The sequence below is a fragment of the Amblyraja radiata genome, chromosome 7 (assembly GCF_010909765.2).
Source record: "Amblyraja radiata isolate CabotCenter1 chromosome 7, sAmbRad1.1.pri, whole genome shotgun sequence".
Classification (NCBI taxonomy): domain Eukaryota; kingdom Metazoa; phylum Chordata; class Chondrichthyes; order Rajiformes; family Rajidae; genus Amblyraja; species Amblyraja radiata.
Window position 1 is genome coordinate 34,000,486 of NC_045962.1, and position 18,316 is coordinate 34,018,801.

Here is an 18,316-nt window from a genome sequence, read left to right on the forward strand (position 1 = left end):
ATTGAATGTTTTTCTGTTATAAGTGCTATATAAATGCTTATTGTTTCTGGATGAATAGTCTGTCTAAGCTCAAATGTGAATAATATCATGTGCAAAATACCAGAGGCTAACTGGGCTACCTGAATGCTGGACGCAAATGTCTTGAGGAAAGGCAGAAGAGGGGAAGTAGGTGAAAGGAATTGATTTTTTAATTTTGGGATGTTGTTAAGATTGAGTTTGAATGTATGCCAAACTTAAATTTGAGTGAAAATGATCTAAATGACAGTTGCAAAAGGAGAGTGAAGAATCAAGATTTCAGCATCCCCAGTTCCTTGTGTCTGGGAAACTTCCTGCTTTTGTTCCATTCTGTTCATTCCCTGACTGCAGCTGAAGTAGAGGCTTATTAACCCTACAGCCAGCCACACTACCTTGCAATATGGTTAGTCATGGTGTAGAATGTGTGTAAAATAAAATGCTGATCTGATATTTGCCTTTATATTTAATGGCAGAATCTGGCTTTCAGGATTTGAGCTGTAAGCAGTTCCCTGCTGCCTTGCTACCTTTGAGTTAATGTACAGCTCAATACTTCTCAAAAATTAAAAGCAATTTGACAAGACAATGAGAGGTATTTTGTCCATTTTGCTGTTTTTAACTTGTTTATATTTTCTATTTTGTGTGCAGGTTCAGTATCTGGTGGAAAGAGGTGCCATGATTGAACACGTTGACCACAGTGGAATGCGTCCATTAGACAGAGCAATCGGATGCTGCAACACTTCAGTTGTGGTAATGTTGCTTAAGAAAGGTGCAAAACTAGGTATGGATTAGCAATCGGAAGTTCGGAGTCACTCTTGTGGACTTGAATACAGGTGTACTGCAAAGTTATCGCTCAATCTGTGTTTGGTTTCTTCAATATAGAATAGACCATATTTTGAATACCAAATGCGCTCACTGATAAGAAGTGCAAGGAATTGCTGCTTCACCTGGCCAAACTGTTTGGTTCCCTGGATGGTGGGAAGAGCTGAAAGAACAGAGGTTGCATCTTATGCGGTTGCATGTGCTGTAAAATGGGGAACGGTTGAGAGGGATCTGTTGAATGCGGAGGATGGTACAATGGAAGTTGAAGACCAGAACACTGTTCTTGCTCAGTCCAGAAGAGGGTGTGACAACAGTGGCGCAGGAAATAGATATGATGTGGTGCAGGCCACAGTCCGTTGAGGTAGAGAGGTTTTGGAAGGAGGAGGACATTTTAGAGGCACATCTGTAGAATGATTCCTCATCAGACCAAATGTGTCTGAGCCAGAGTGACAAGCAATAATGTCCTGGCAGGAGGTAGGGTTGGGATGACTGAGAGAGCATGGGAGCTTGTGATAGATGTTTTTGGCTCGCCTGTCCCGTGAAATGGTTAGATCCAGATCATACATACTCGTATTCAATAACTTTTTCTTCAGCTTTACCCACTTTCTTCAGATCAGATGTGTCTTGCATGGGCCCAAGCTAGGCCATTTTTTGTGTGAGTTAATCAAAGCAGTCTGATTCAATCCTTCTCTGGACATACTTCAATTGTTTTTCTGGTACAGAAAACACACAGAACTTGCATGTGTCATCACTTTCGCTGCTGATTTGCACTTCCCTTGCCTTCATGTGGTATATACTTGATTGTTATCATGCATAGTCTTTTCATTAACTAGATAGCATGCAACAAAAGCTTTCACTGTACACATGACAATAATAAACTAAACTGAACTATATTGGATATTCTCCTTGTTTGGATCCAGATATTTTGATAACTGCAGTTTAATTTTTCTTAATTAGCTGGATTAGTTTTTCCATGCATGACATGCACAGGACATACCTGGGCCATTTCCCACCTGCTGTCATAGATGGATCCTTCACCCGTGTCTCCTCTCTGCTCTCGTTCCTCCTCCACCCAGACGGAACAAGGAAAGTTCCCCTTGTCCTCTCCTTTCACCCCATCAGCCTTTTCTGCATTCCGCAGTGACCACTCCCTCTGCAACTCCCCCCATCCCACCCAAACCATTCGCTCCCCAGGTTCTTTCCCCTGTAACCCCAGGAGATGTAACACCTGTCCATATAACTCCTCCTTCACCTCCATCCAGGAACCCCAGCAGTCATTCCAGGCAAGATAGAGGTTCATGTGTACCTCATCTAACCTAATCTACTGCATCCATTTTTCTTTTGTGGCCTCCAGTACATCGGCGAGACCAAGTGTAGACTTTCGCCGAACGCGCATGGTCTGCCAATCCTCTTCCCATTCCCATACTGACCTTTCTGTCCTGAGCCTCTTCCATTGCCAGCGTGAGGATACACGCAAACTGGAGGAACAGCACCTCGTATCCTGTTTCAGTCGCTAACAACACAAAGGTATGAATGTTGAATTGTCCAATTATATGGAACAACATAAGCCTCCCCCTTTCCCATTTCCCCCCATATAAATCCCCATCTCCTCTCTCCTGTGTCCCACTTGGACTCTTACCTATTTCTCCCCTTCCACCCACATCCCCTTTGTCTCACATCTTGTCTTTTCATCTCTAGCCTTTGTCCAAACATCTGTCCATCAAAAAAACCCTCACATATCAACTTATTACCTGCAAGATGTTGTCCTGCCTCTCCTCAGCTCTCTTTCCCACCCCATCCCTACAGTCAGTCTGAGGAGGGTTCCTGACCCGTAATGTCACCTAACCTTGTTCCCCAGAGATGCTCCCCTTCAGTTTTCTCTTCAGCATATAAAAGGCATGCTCAATTGGGTTCCGTTCGGGTGATTGACTTGGCCACTCAAGAATTGCCAATTCTTTAGCTTTGAAAAACTCCTTTGTTGCTTTAGCAGTGTGATCATTGTCTTGCTGTAGAATGAACTGCCGGCCAATGAGGTTTGAGGCATTTGTTTGAACTTGAGCAGATAGGATGTGTCTATACACTTCAGAATTCATTACGCTACTGCCATCAGCAGTTGTATCATCAATGAAGATGTGAGCCAGTACCTTCAGCAGCCATACATGCCCAGGCCATAACACCCCCAACACAATCCCGTTCCCTACCTGTAGCCCCCACAGGAGGCGTGGTCCTCCAACTCAAGCCATTCCCGAATGTAAGATTCCAGCACTCCTGCCTCCCTCAGCAGTGGGCTTTAAAAAAAATTCCTATCGTACTTCCCTTGCGCGTTGCAATGACAATTCACCCTCCCCCTCCTGTGAGGTGAAAATTTCAGAGTGTTCCTGTCACAACGTTGTATTGAAGTGTGTTGGAAGCTGGCAGGAATGATTTTAATGAAAAATGTGGATCAGAATATGTCTGCTCCCCCAACGGTGTGGTCTCCCATCGCAATATTCCGCCACTCAGCCGTTCCCCCAACACAACTTTAACCCATTCTCGAACGTAAGATTCCAGCACTCCCCCTGCCTCACTCAGAGGTGGACTTAAAAAAAAAAAAATTCCAATTGCACTTCCCCTGCCTGCCGCAGAAGTTTCAGCTGCAATATCAATTGGACCTTCCCCTCCTGTTGAAAATTCCCATTGAGGTGAAAAGTTCAGAGTGTTTCTGTCTTGCAACTTTGTATCGAAATTTGTTGGAAGCTAGAATTTTAACAGTAAAAATCTTTTTAAAGTTGGCATTTTTAAAACTTTAATCACGAATAACGTGAAATATAGGATGAAATCTTCAGTGAAGCTGATCACAGCTAGCCGACATTGTGATGTCATCAGTTGAAGCTGGTAGTTTTAAATTCAATTTTTGAATTTTTTAAACTTTAATCAGTAATGTCGAGAATAAGTCGAGAAATAAAGCATAAAATGTTCAGTGAAGGTGAACTCTGCCTAGAGGGGAAAAATGTGAATCAGAATATGTAAAAATGTAATCATTACCGCAGTGTTTTTGCGAAGATGTAAAGACAACCACATATACACACATACAAGATCAGAGTTTTAATAAGTACTAGACCAAGTGCAAACTCCCCCAATGCACCCATTCCCTACCCGTAGCCCCCATGGGGGGGGGGGGGGCGTGGTCCTCCAACTTAAGCCATTCCCAAAGTAAGATTCCAGCACTCCCCTGCCTCCCTGAGCAGTGGGCTTTTAAAAAAATTCCAATTGCACTTCCCCTGCGTGTTGCAATAGCAATTCGCCCTCTCCCTCCTGTGAGGTGAAAAGTTCAGTATTCCTGTGTCCCAACATTGTATCGAAGTGTGTTGGAAGCTGGCAGGAATGATTTTAATCATTTTAATGAAAAATGTGAATCAGAATATGTCTGCTCCCCCAACGGTGTGGTCTCCCAACACAATATTCCACCACTCAGCCCGTTCCCCCAATGCAACTTAACCCGTTCCCGAACGTAAGATTCCAGCACTCACCTGCCTCCCTCAGCAGTGGACTTCAAAAAAAATTACAATTGCACTTCCCCAGCCTGCCGCAGAAGTTCCAACTGCAATACCAATTGGCCCTTCCCCTCCTGTTGAAAAATCCCATTGAGGTGAAAAGTTCTGAGTGTTTCTGTTTTGCAAATTTGTATTGAAGTGTCTTGGAAGCTAGGATTTTAACAGTAAAAATCTTGTTAAATTTGGCATTTTTTAAACTTTAATCGTGATTAACTTGTGAAATGTAGGATGAAATCTTCAGTGAAGCTGATCACGGCTGGCCGAGCCATTGTGACATCATCATGGAACTGGTCGTTTTAAATTCAGTCTTTTGATTTAAACTTTAATAAGTCGAGAAATAAAGCATAAAGTGTTCAGTGAAGGTGCTCTCTGCCTAGAGGGGAAAAATGTGAATCAGAATATGTAATTATTACCGCGTAGTGTTTTTGCGAAGATGTAAAGACAACCACATATACACACAAACAAGATGAGAGTTTTAATAAGTATATGATGATAGAGATAATTCTTCTGCCATCAGATGTGGAGGTCTTCCTTGGCCTGCCAGTCCCTTTGCGATTAGTAAGCACTCTCTCTTCTTAATGATGTTCCAAACAGTTGATTTTAATAAGCCTAAGGTTTGGCTGATGTATCTAACAGCTTTATTCTTGTTTCTCAATCTCATAATGGCTTCTTTGACTTTCATTGGCACAACTTTGGTCCGCATGTTGATAAACAGCAATAAAGGTTTCCAAAGATGATGGAAAGACTGGAGGAAAGACTAGGTGCTGAGAGCTCTCTTATATCTGCATTAAGGAGGCATTTAAACACACCTGAGCAATTACAAACACCTGTGAAGCCATGTGTCCCAAACATTATGGTGCCCTGAAATGGGGTGTGGGGTGTGGCCTATGTATAAACACAGCTGTAATTTCTACATGGTGAAACCAAAATGTATAAAAATACCCTTTTATAAAATCTGACAATGTGCACTTTAACCGCATGTGATTTTTTATCTATTACAAATCTCAAATTGTGGAGTAGAGGCAAATAAATAAATGATGGTTTTTTGTCCCAAACATTATGGAGGACACTGTAGCTGCACAGACCTTCAATGCCACAGCCTTTGCCACTAGCCTCAGCTATTTCTTGCAGTCACATGGTATATTTGTCAGTTTATTGGAGGGCACCAATGGGAAATCGTCTATTATTAAGATGGTTACATTTTATATTCTTTTAATTTGTGTGGCAATTGATAAGGGGGTTCCAGCAACAGGCCTGTACATAATTTGTAGTTGAATTTCCAATGTGCTACGTTGTTCTGGAAATGAGCATTAGATTTCTTACAGTAATCTTTTTGCATCCGTGTTGCTGCCTGCCTTGATACTTTGCTTTTGAAACCAGGCTGCATTTGTATGCATTAATTCCCACACAATCATGCTGTTGCCTTTTCAGCCATTAGTGCGCTCATATTTCTGTGATGGAAATGGAGTCAAACATCTTGGTTACTTATTCAAAAATAGACAATCTTTAAGAACTTCCTTAAATTTTTTGCCATTGCTTTTTTTTTTTTAAATGTTCTGAATATTTTTTCAGTGACAATATTTGACACAGTCATTCTGTGACAACAGATTTTATATGTTTACTGTGAAATTGCCACATCTATCATTGCTGAAATTTAACACGATTGACCCATTCAAATTGGCCTGTTCTTGTGCTGTACTGTTTTGTGCGCCAGATTAATTCATCTGTTTGATTTTTATGTAATGCACCTTCTTCTAGTTGCGTTTAACTTTTCATATTTTAAATAAAAATAAAGGCAATTAGTTTTTTTAAACTTTATATTAGTTTCCCCCCTCTTTTTATTCCCGTTCATGAATGCATCCATTAATAAATTACTAAGGCTACACATGTTCTTATGGTTATTCAGGGATTAGACTTTTAAACAGAAATTGCTGTAACAGAAACAGAGGTAATAGAACTTAAATTTTCATATGTAATGGTATGAACTTGCTTTTTTTGTGTAATATTGTATTATTTTTGTATATTATTTGTCCAGGTAATGCTGCATGGGCAATGGCTACATCCAAACCAGACATTCTGATAATTTTATTACAGAAACTAATGGAAGAGGGCAACCTTCTTTATAAGGTATATATTTTTATTTGACTTGAAACCATATCCAGTAAATACAGTATCTCTACCGCAAATATATTTCAGTAGGTATTAGTCCTTCATGACATATTCATCTTTGATAAAATTATTCTTTTATTCAATCTTCCCTTTATACAACAATCCTTTAAAAAAAAAAAAACATGCATTGCCTACCCTCTGCTACTATATTTATTTTGCTTTTTGTCTACTTCACTAACCAGTGTCCTGCACAATATATATTGGGTCATCATTTTCATTTTGAAAATAATGAGGATCCATTGAACTAGTTTCTCAAAACTTATTTTCAAAAAAAATGTATATGTTTACATTAAGAAAATGATTGGACACCATAAGATTGGGGAGAAGCAGTGAGATTTTTATTGAAATAGAAATTCTTTATACTTCATATCTATACACTGCTGGAATGGAATTGTGAAACTGTTCAATTCTTTAAATTATGATACAGTTGATGTATTTTGGGTTTAGTTTAATTTAGAGATACAGCGTGGAAACAGGCCATTCGGCCCACCAAGTCTGCGCCGACCAGCGTCCCCCGTACATTAACACTACCCTACACACACTAGGGACAATTTACATTTATACTGATTATACTAATACCAATTAACAATAATAGTATTTAAATACTATCTTAAGCATGGTCAAAATTTGCCATTACCATGTCTTGGTAAATATTAGATCAGATTTCCATTAAAATACTATGCACAGGCTTCAGTAATGTCATCTTTTATGAGATTTCCACACTCCAATATGATCTGGGCCCCTGTCACCATGCTCCTTTTTAACTCACCTGTTTGTGTTTCCCTACCTCCCTTGAAATTTACCAGGTTTGCTGGAAAATACAGTGAAATGAAAAATTGTTGCAAACATCAGCTGGTAGTTTTAGTTTAAGAGATACAGCACGGAAACAGGCCCTTCGGTCCACCGAGTCCATGACGACCAGTGATCCCCACACATTAACACTATCCTACACACTCTAGGGACAATTTACATTTATACCACACCAATTAACCTACAAACCTGTACGTCTTTGAAGTGTGGGAGGAAACCGAAGATCTCGGAGAAAACCTACGCAGGTCACAGGGAGACCGTACAGACAGCACCCATAGTCAGAATTAAACCCGGTCGCTAGCGCAAGGCAGCAACTCTACCAATGTGCCACTGTGCTGATCTAGTGTGGAACATTTTACCGGTCCATGATATTTGTCAGCAGTGGGGGAAAAAGACAGAATTAGAAGGTGAGGCAGTATTGGCAGTGATTTTTGTGTCCGTGGTAGCACAGGTGATGTACCAGAAAAAAGGATAACTAATGATGTTCCTTGAGTCAAGTAGGGCTGCAGTGATAAACCAGATAACTGCAGGCCTGTGAGGAATCTTAAAGAGATGATCAGGAATCATCAGCATGGAGTGTCTCATGATATCCCGTGTCGGCAGTAAGCTGAAACTTACCATCAACATGGACCAAAGATTAATCTGATTAAACACTATATTTTACAGGCTCATGACAAAGTTTGCTGATTATGAAACAAAATACAGTAATTCCCCAGGTTACAAATTGATTGACTGACAGAAATCGAACTGTACATAAATATTTCCATACAATTTTTCTTTGTGTTCAGGAATATTAAGTGCCCAATCCTCATTGAGTGTCCATTCACTTGTCAGAAATACATTATATCCCCACATGGCTATTTGTGCTTGAACCTTAATCTTATTCACTATGCTTTCTGCATTTGCACATACACATTCTGTCTTGGATTGCTTCTACCTAAAATAGTACTACTATCTTACCTAATATTGTAAGCTTTTCTGCATCTTATTCTCTGCATACTGGTGATTCTCCCCAACAACACCAGTAAACCCATCTGCAAGGACGTTAGTCTCAGCTATGTTGAGATGAAGTCATTTTATCTTGAGCAGATAAAGTTGAGTTTATACTATCTGCATAAGTCTGGTGAGGTACATGTACAATTAAAATCTTGCTTGCCACAGCATTGCAGGCAGAAAAACTCAGACAACACACAAAAACAAATTATACACAAATTCTACTAGGCAGTGTAAAGAAAAACTGCAGAATCAATATATTAGTGCAAAACACAATTAGAAATCATCCTTGGTAGTACAAGAGGTGATCCATGATGTTCCGTTCCTTGATTAAGTCAGTTAAAAAACTTGATGGTTGTAGGAAAGTATTTGTCCCCGAATCTGATAGTCAGGCTTCTGTACCTCATGCCGATGATCACAGCAAGAAGAGGGTATGGTGGGAATCTTTGATGATAGATGCAGTTGCTTTGAGGCAGTGTCTCATATAGATGTTTTTAACTGAGGGGAGGGTAGTGCCTGTTATGGACTGGGTTGAGTCTACCACTGTCTGCAGCCTCTTGTGTTCCATTGTTAAAATTGTTCTACCAGGCCACGATGTAACTAGTCAAGATTCTTCCTGCCTCATAACTGATCCCAATGTCACAAGAACCGATTCTTCTGGATGCATTCTAACTTTAAACCTGAATGATGTAGCATTTCTTAAACTATTTGTATGTGAATAGATTTTGCTACATTACTGATGGTTCGTCCAGTGAGGCTATGTGATTTGAAATGAACATGCCTGATACCTTGGGATAATGCTTGTAAGAAGACTGGGGCAAAAAAACAATGATTCAACATATCTGCCATTTCTTTGTTTGCTGTTGCTAATTCATCAACCTTGTGCACTCGAAGCCCCACATTTACTGTAGTAGGTATTTTCCAGTATATCCATAGAAAATGTTACTGTTTGTTTTTATACAAATGGCAAGTCCCCACCCTTGTTAAGCATGAATAGTATCCCTATCTCATGAAATCCCTCTTTTTGAGTCAGATAAACTCTTGCTGATCATTATGAAGCAGATGGTCAATTTTTAGCAAGGCTGGAAGAAGCCCAGAATGTAGCTAATATTGTGTCATGGATCACAGAACCAATTGGTATTCTTTATTCCTTGGATTCCCACTCTATCTCTGCCTTAGCCTGTTGCAGATAAGAGTCCTGTTTCTGCTACAAAGTAAACTAATGTCTTGCAGCTATGAATGAACTTCTACATTAGGCCATATATTTCATAAAGCTCAATTAGAATTCTTCATACTACAAACAGAAATATGTTGTCACTCTCTACTCCTGCAGAAAGGAAAAATGAAGGAGGCAGCCCAAAGATACCAGTATGCTCTAAGGAAATTTCCAAGAGAAGGATTTGGCGATGAAGTAAAATCTTTCAGAGATCTGAAGATTTCTCTTTACTTAAACTTGTCAAGATGCCGGAGGAAAACCAATGTAAGCCTTACTATCTGATTTTGTGCAACTTCCAATTCGTTTACTTATAATCCTTAAATTGGTACAGTGACTGCATGTTTATATTTTGAGAGGTGTCAGGGTGGAGAGGCAACTTTAGTTTCAAATGCTGAGAAGTTAACTTAATGAGTTTCTGACCTGTGGCATTGCTGATCAAGGTTAGTTTCATACTTTTGTTTTCACTGATTTTTAACTCTGTTCGTTTGGCACAATGTTTGTATTTGCTTGGAATCAGTAGTCCTTTTCCAAGATGAGGAAGACTTCTAATCATGCCAACTAAAGCACGTTTAAGAAAATGCTAAATTCTCAGTACTAAAGACTCAGATTATTTCAGGTTAACATATTACTTCTATAAAGAACACTTTAATTTACGCAACGTTAAATGTTAGAATGCATTGAACAAATGCTGAATAAGTTACTAACATTCCCAATGAGCTGTGTATGTGCAAAAGTAGAAGAAACATGCATGTGTTCTACCTATTATTTTGCTGATAGGACAAGAAAATGGCTATTTGCTTCTGGCTGTTCAGAGGTTTAGTTTAATTGCCTTATGAACTATCTGCATACCTAACTCCCAGTTTAAAAGTTGCACTATATTCCAGTTAAGAGTCAATTTTTAGACAGTAGACACATGAAACTGCAGATATTGAAGAAGGATCCAGACCCAAAAATTTGCCAATCCATGACTTCTAGCAAAGCTGTCTGACCTGAGTTACTCCAGCACTTTATGTTAATCTTTTAATTGGTGATCAGAGATCAAGTTAAATGTGTTTGTATGAATTATCACTGCTTTATTCGCATGATTTATTATAATATTGTTAATGGCATTTTAAACACTGAAACGTAAACTAGGCACATCGGTATAAATTAATCAACATACTACATCTTTGCAACCACAGACATATTTTGTCCATTGAAGTGTCCTTTTGAGGCTGCATTCTCTTGTTTTAGTGAAATGGTTCTTGGTGATTTTTACAGATACTGACTAAGAAATGCAAGATTTATAGATTGTATATTGCTAACAACTTTGAACATTCAGGTTATGTCTTTCAATTTTATTTGTGCCATATCCCCTTTTGACAAATCTATGTTGTTCTTGTCTGTCTTCACTTGGCATGTCACTGATTTGTAAATCCGGCACACATGTTCCTCTGCATTGCTCACTGTCAATAAATTCTTACATTAATCACCATCACAATAGATAATTAACAGAATAAACTATTAACCCAACTTAATCCTAGTTTCACTTTTAACTTTATTTATGAAACTGTTGTAGTTAAAGATCATGGCACACAGCAAACAAATTTGCTTTCTCAGAGCTATCCTCAATCCTTTCAGACTCTTTAGTTCCAATCTGTTCAGGGAGGGCAAAAATGCAGCCGTTTTTAGAATTGGATGAGAATATATACTATTTTCATTCATTGTGTTACTGTGATCATTAATTGGTGTGGGCTGTTTCCATGCTGTATCTCTCCACTACACTAACTTCATGTTCTTTTCCCAGTTATGACACCTGCACTGACATGTTAAACAGCATCTACAGTGCCCTCCATAATGTTTGGGACAAAGACCTATCATTTATTTATTGGCCTATGTACTCCACAATTTGAGATTTGCAATAGAAAAAGTCACATGTGATTAAAGTGCACATTGTCAGATTTTAATAAAGGCCATTTTTATACATTTTGATTTCACCATGTTGAAAGTACAGCAGTGTTTATACATAGTCCCCCATTTCAGGGCACAGCCATGTCATGTAAATGAAAGTAGTCATGTTTAGTATTTTGTTGTATATCCGTTGCGCACAATGACTGTAATTCAAGGACATCACCAATTGCTGGGTTCTCTGGTGATGCTCTGCCAGGCCTGTATTGCAGCCATCTTTAGCTTATGCTTGTTATGGGCGCTAGTCTCCTTCAGCATATAAAATGAATGCTCAATTGGGTTCAGATTGGGTGATTGACTTGGCCACTCAAGAATTGACAATTTTTTAGCTTTGAAAAACTCCTTTGTTGTTTTAGCAGTATGTTTGGGGTCATTGTCTTGCTCGGAATTAACTGCCGGCCAATGAGTTTTGAGGCATTTGTTTGAACTTGATCAGATAGGATGTGTCTATACACTTCAGAATTCAATTATGCTACTACCATCAGTAGTTGTATCATCAATTAAGATAAGTGAGCCAGTATCTTCAGCAGCCATAGTGCCCAGGCCATAACACCCCCACCACCATGTTTCACAGATGAGTGGTATGCTTTGGATCTTGGGCAGTTCCTTCTCTCCTCCATACTTTGCTCTTGCCATCACTCTGATGTGTTAATCCTCGCTCATCTGTCCACTAGACCTTTTTCCAGAACTGTGCTTGCTCTTTTAAGTACTTCTCTGTAAACTGGCCATCCTATTTTTGCAGCTAAGCAGTGGTTTGCATCTTGCAGTGTAGCCTTTGTATTTCTGTTCATGAAGTCTTCTGCGGACAGTGGTCATTGACAAATCCACACCTGACTCCCGAAGAGTGTTTGGACTGTTGGACAGGTGTTTTTCGATTTTTCTTTATTATAGGCAGAATTCTTCTGTCATTAGATGTGGAGGTCTTCCTTGGCCTGCCAGTCCCTTTGCGATTAGTAAGCTCACCAGTGCTCTCTTTCTTCTTAATGATGTTCCAAACAGTTGATTTTGGTAAGCCTAATGTTTGGTTGATATCTCTAACAGTTTTATTCTTGCTTCTCAGTCTCATAATGGCTTCTTTGACTTTCATTGGCACAAATTTGGCCCTCAGGTTGATAAACAGCAATAAAAGTTTCCAAAGGTGATGGGAGCTCTTATTAAGGAGGCAATTACGAACTGTGAAGCCATGTGTCCCAAACATTATGGTGCCCTGAAATGGGGGGACTATGTATAAACACAGCTGTAATTTCTACATGGTGAGCCCAAAATGTATAAAAATGACCTTTATTCAAATCTGACAATGTGCATTTTAACCACATGTGATTTTTTTCAATTACAAATCTCAAATTGTGGAGTACAGAGGCAAATAAATAAATGATGGATCTTTGTCCCAAACATTATGGAGGACACTGTAAAATTCTGGATGCAAGCAGCATCTGTGGAAAGAGAAACCAGTTCATGTTTTGGGTCATGACCTTTCATCACAACTGGTTTCTCTTTCCACAGAGAAAATTGCTGAAAATTTCTGGTGTTTCTGTTTTTATTTTGGATTCCTCCAGCATCTGCAGTTTTTCCCATTGGAAATGTTGAGAACATGTTAGTTCAATTGCATTTTCACGTGCACCTCCTCTAACCTCATCCACCACATTTGGTGTCCTGGTCGCAACCTCATTTACATCGGCAAGACCAAGCATGAACTCGACAAAAATGTTTCAGCAACACTTCCTGCTGGATCTCCTGGTTGCTAACTATTTTAACTGCCCTCCCCAATCTGACACTGGCCTGGGCCTCCTCCATTGCTGTAGTGAGGTCACTCACACACACTGAAGGAACAGCACCTCATATTGAGCTTTGGTAGCTAAACAGTATGAACACTGAACTTTGCAGTTTTAGATAACTAACCAACAAACAATCCCCCCTCTGCCCCACGTGGATTCAAACCCATTCCTTCATCTGGCTTAACAATTTGTACCTCTTGTATACTGATCTCACACTTTGTGTCTTTTCATCTCTGGCCTTTGGCCAATCAAAATCCCCCTCAGCTATCCATTTATCACTTGCCAGACTTTGTCCTGTTCCCCCCAACTTTCTCTCACCCCCCCCCCCCCCTCCCCACTACAATCAGTCCACAGGGTCCTGACTCAAAATGTCACCAATCCATGTTCTCCTGAGTTACTTCAGTACTGACTTTTTTTGTAAACCAGCATTTGTAGTTCCTTGCATTTCCAACTTAAATTTATGCCAGTGGGTCATTATCAGCAATTTACTTTTTTACTTAAAAAGAAAAAGTGAATTAAGTACCAAATATGTTCTAATGATAGTTAAAACAAGGCATCAACTAAAGTTGCTTTGTTAAGCAAAGATTACTCCTACCGTCAATTTCATGGAAAGTCATGTCCTAGTCTTCCTTCATTTTGTGACACCTCAGCCATGTTGAATGCAATAGTCAGAGAAGATCTGGCATTTCAAAGCAGCAGTAGAAATGCACATCTCTGCAGTCTGTAACATCTTCACCTGGCATTATCATTCAGTCTTCTATCAAGCCTGGTTCGGTGTGAAGTGCAGAAAAGCGTGCCTTGAATAGCATTAGGCATGCCTAAAGATTAGATTCCAACCTTAAAACTGGAACAGAAGAATGTGTATGCTACAGCACATGTAACTGCGAAATCATTTAAGATTGAAGCTCTGCAATATTACAACTTTTTGTGAATGATGAAAAACCAAATAGCTAAAGGGAAGAGAAAGCTGCAAGAATATCTCCATCCAGTCATTAGTAGGGCCCAGCATTTATGAACTGAGAGCAGAAGTGCCAAATAGATAATGCATCTTGGTTTCCGCCTGCGTCACCATCACAGAAGCCAGTTTTCAGTCATTTCACTCCATGTAATAAAATTAACTATTTTCAGCAAATGCAATCTAACCAAATTATCCCCATCTGTAATATTGATCAAGGTAGACACAATGGCAGCATCTGTGGAGAGAAGGAATGGGTGACATTTTGGGTCGAGACCCTTCTTCAGAGTAATATTGATGACTCGTTTCCAGAATTGGATACATCACCAATCAAACTCTTCCATCAAGTTACAACACTGGCATTTTCCAAGTTACTACATGGACAATTGCCAGGGAATGTTCCATTCACAAAGAGCAGGATGAATTCCATCTTGCTAATCATCAGTAAAGGAAGGTGTTGTTGATAGTTTACCAATAACCTACTCACCAAAGTCCATTTTGGATCTTTGGAGCATTAACCTGCTCGAAACCTTGTCACAGCTGGGTTCAAATAAAGACCCAAGAGATGAATTCCAAACCTGAGTTAATCAAGGCATTATTAGATTGAGTGCGGCATTAAGCAGCCTTTGTAAAACTGAAATAATTGGACATTGAGGAAATAAGACCCCAGTGATTGGCGTAATCCCCTACATAAAGGAACATAGTTTTGATTGTCGAGGGTTGGTAATCCTAGCCCAAACCCTATCACTGTTCAGGTTCCTCGGGTAGTGCCCCAAGATCAATCTTTATAACTGCTTCAATAATAACCCTCCTTTCATCCTAAGATTAAAGTGGGATGTTTGCTGATGATTAATGTCTGCAAATCCTCAGTGAATGAACCAGTATGACAAAAACAGATAATACAGCAAGACTCTGGAAAATTTGTGGTGGACCTATATCCCTGCAAAGTCCTTCATTAGTGGAGGATTTACATGGAAGTATTTTTTCCATTATCAAGGTAATTATGATTGTCATCAAGATTGAATATAGATGTCTTTCTTCTTTTTGACAGGACTTTGGAATGGCTGAGGAATTTGCTTCTAAAGCACTGGATTTAAAGCCAAAATCATATGAAGCTTACTATGCCAGAGGAAGAGCCAAAAGAAGCAGCAGGTGAGAAGTACTGTCCATTGTTGGCAATAGGACCGTTAACTTGTTGAAATGGACTTCAAACACACCAATAAAATAAAACTAAAAATAGACTGTTTGCATTAATCTATTCTTTGTGGTTGACATAATTGTAACCAAAGTAGGAAAACTCCTTGTTTATTTGGAAATTGTTTGGGAACAGTCAATTACTATACCAGTGATAAAATGAATATTCTTTTCTTAGACAATTTGCTGGAGCTCTTGCAGATCTACAAGAGGCTGCTAAGCTTTGCCCGGGCAACCGAGAAATAAAGAGACTTCTTGCACGGATTGAAGAGGAATATAAACAGGTGCAGCGAACACAACAGCAAAAACAACAATTTCAGCAACCGCAGCAAAACATTGAATCTGATAATGAAGAAGAATTATTAAGCCAGCACCTTGAGAATGCGCCACTTGATGTTGGACTCGACGAGCTTGGTGCATCTAATGAAGTCATGACCATCTCATCAAGGCCACAGCAATGTCCAAACACATTTAAAAAGTGTCCGCAAGATATAGTTTCTCAGAAATTAAGACCGGCATCACCTCAGAATAAATTGACACACAAGTATCTCAGAGAACCACTCTCACAACAAGGAATAGTTATGCAACCACCGAAACAAGCTCAAATTGTGAAAACAAACCAGCATATGAATTTGGTACAGGCTGGAGGAAGAACAGCAGGTTACCAATATAGCAGTAAAACTCCACTCCCAACACAATTTCCTCCAATTCCTTTGCCAGGCAACAGAAATGTACAACTGGAGCCTGCAATTAATAGTGGAAATCATTCTGGAACTTGTGGAGAAAGAGTGACCTCTGTTAGGTCTGTACAGCAGAAGCATGAAGGACAAACAGCAACTGAGGTTTTTATAAATACAGGAATACCATCAGAAATAATACATGTAGAGTCCCAGCAGAAAACAAATTTACCAGAAAATACAAGTCAAGTTAAAGAACTGGATACAACCCATCAAGGATTTGTGACTTGCATCTCTACACCAACGCATGAACCAGTCATGAAAGTTTCTGGTTCCACCACCAGTGTTGTCCCAAATAGTAGCATTCCTGGAGGGCAGACTCCAGATCCAATGCAGACATCTGATACTCATGTCAAAAACAGTTTGGAATGCACAATAGAAAAATCCAACCCAAACTTGAGTGGGACAGATAGGCCAAGAACTACGCCATTTATGGGAGTTATTGATAAAAGAGTCAGATCCCAACAACATCTGCCCAGCGGTCAACAGATTCGTACCTGGCACGACCAGTCCGCGGATGCATTAGTTGCAAATTCTACCTCTATTACTGGTGGTCAAAATATTCACTCTGAGGTGCAGCTTGCCAAAACTATCAGTCCCTACCACGATCCTATGAAACTTCCAACTCCAGTCTCTGCTGGAACACTTCACAATGGAATGCATTCCAAGCCCGGTCAAACAACCATGAACATTCAAGAACCCAGTATATCCGTGCCTGTTCCGCATTCTTTACAAGAGAGTATTTCTAAACCACAATCTAACGTAGACCGAGACGTTCATTCAAGTAACATTAATTCTGTCAAGCCAAAGCGATCATTTATAGAATCTAATGTGTAAAAGTACCCATTGGGCCAAATAACACAAGCTGTCAACAATTATTAATACACATTTTTTTCCCCTCTCTACATTATAATTCACTAGTGGAGTATGCTGGCCCTGGTTACTGGTCAGTATGATGCTTATCACCAAGGTTTGACTGTTACATAACAACATTGCATGTTGATTATATAAAAAAAATAAGGTTTAACCAAGCTGGCTGTTGCACTGAATTATTTTAATACAGCATTTAACAAAAGAATAACTGCACTTTATGAAAGTACAAATTATAAAATGCCTTAAAGTGCTTTTGCTGTAATTTATAAGTATTTATATAGTATGAATTAGATTAATATACAATATGCCATCATCATTGTTAATCAGCACAAAGGGAGTTATTAAAAATTGAAGCAGTTTTTATCTCAGCCATTTGTAAATTTTATAAGAGATCCAGCTTTGAAATGAAACAAGTCCTTCACTTGCAGAAAGGTTTATGTAATCTTAAAATGAAGTACTCATTTGTAATCAGTGTTGCACACTAATCAAATTATAACATGTTAATCAAATATAGTCAGTGTAAATTTAAATGTAATGGTTTGTTATCAATTTAAGTACTAACTTTATTTATTGAATTTGTTCCTGCTTAAGTATTTGTAAAAGCAGACATTTTACCTAGTTATTTTTTGCACAACACGTGTAACTGTTTCATTATGACATGCATACATTTTCATTGCTGTTGCTGCTTAACTGTGGGAAGAAGGCAGTAGTTTGAAACATTGGTTAAGTTTTGTAATGACCTTCCAATATCGTTCATGTATCCTTTGCAACTCTGTTACAAATAGAGAAAAACCGTTTCATGTATTGTTTGATTGGTTCCTCACTGAAAGCCCAGGTTAAAATATGGCACATTGAAGAAAAAAAATAAAATCATATTCTAATATTTCTGCTTCATGATTTTGGTGTATCTTTTGCTTTTACTTAGTTTGGTTAATAAAAGAGATTCACCTCACCCTGAGCAACTGAATTAATTTTGACTTGAAAGGCTAGGATTGTAGGAAATAGTTTGTCAATTTGACCTATCTAACCAGATTGTGACAATCATGTTCCATAATTGCTGGCTGTCAATCGTGTAGTGAAGTTTAAAGGGTTTTCTTACTACAACGCCCTCCATAATGTTTGGGACAAAGACCCGTCATTTATTTATTTGCCTCTGTACTCCACAATTTGAGATTTGTAATAGAAAAAAATCACATGTGGTTAAAGTGCTCATTGTCAGATTTGAATAAAGGCCATTTTTACACATTTTGGTTTAACCATGTAGAAATTACAGCTGTGTT

The 18,316-nt window shown here is 39.0% G+C and overlaps 1 protein-coding gene across 9 annotated transcripts in view; it reads left to right on the plus strand.

Annotated features, from left to right (window-relative positions):
- Positions 1-17,919, plus strand: part of tanc1 (tetratricopeptide repeat, ankyrin repeat and coiled-coil containing 1) — a 107,637-nt gene extending 89,718 nt beyond the window's left edge. For 7 of the 9 annotated variants that reach the window (XM_033024100.1, XM_033024102.1, XM_033024101.1 and 4 more), the window contains 5 exons: positions 661-793; positions 6,403-6,494; positions 9,673-9,819; positions 15,284-15,384; positions 15,605-17,919. In XM_033024100.1, coding sequence (XP_032879991.1) covers positions 661-793; positions 6,403-6,494; positions 9,673-9,819; positions 15,284-15,384; positions 15,605-17,000 — 1,869 coding nt within the window. In that variant the 3' untranslated portion in view covers positions 17,001-17,919. Of the gene's footprint in view, positions 1-660; positions 794-6,402; positions 6,495-9,672; positions 9,820-15,283; positions 15,389-15,604 lie in introns of those variants that run through there. The other 2 variants (XM_033024108.1, XM_033024109.1) reach the window with 1 other exon arrangement.
- The last annotated feature ends 397 nt before the right edge of the window (positions 17,920-18,316 follow it).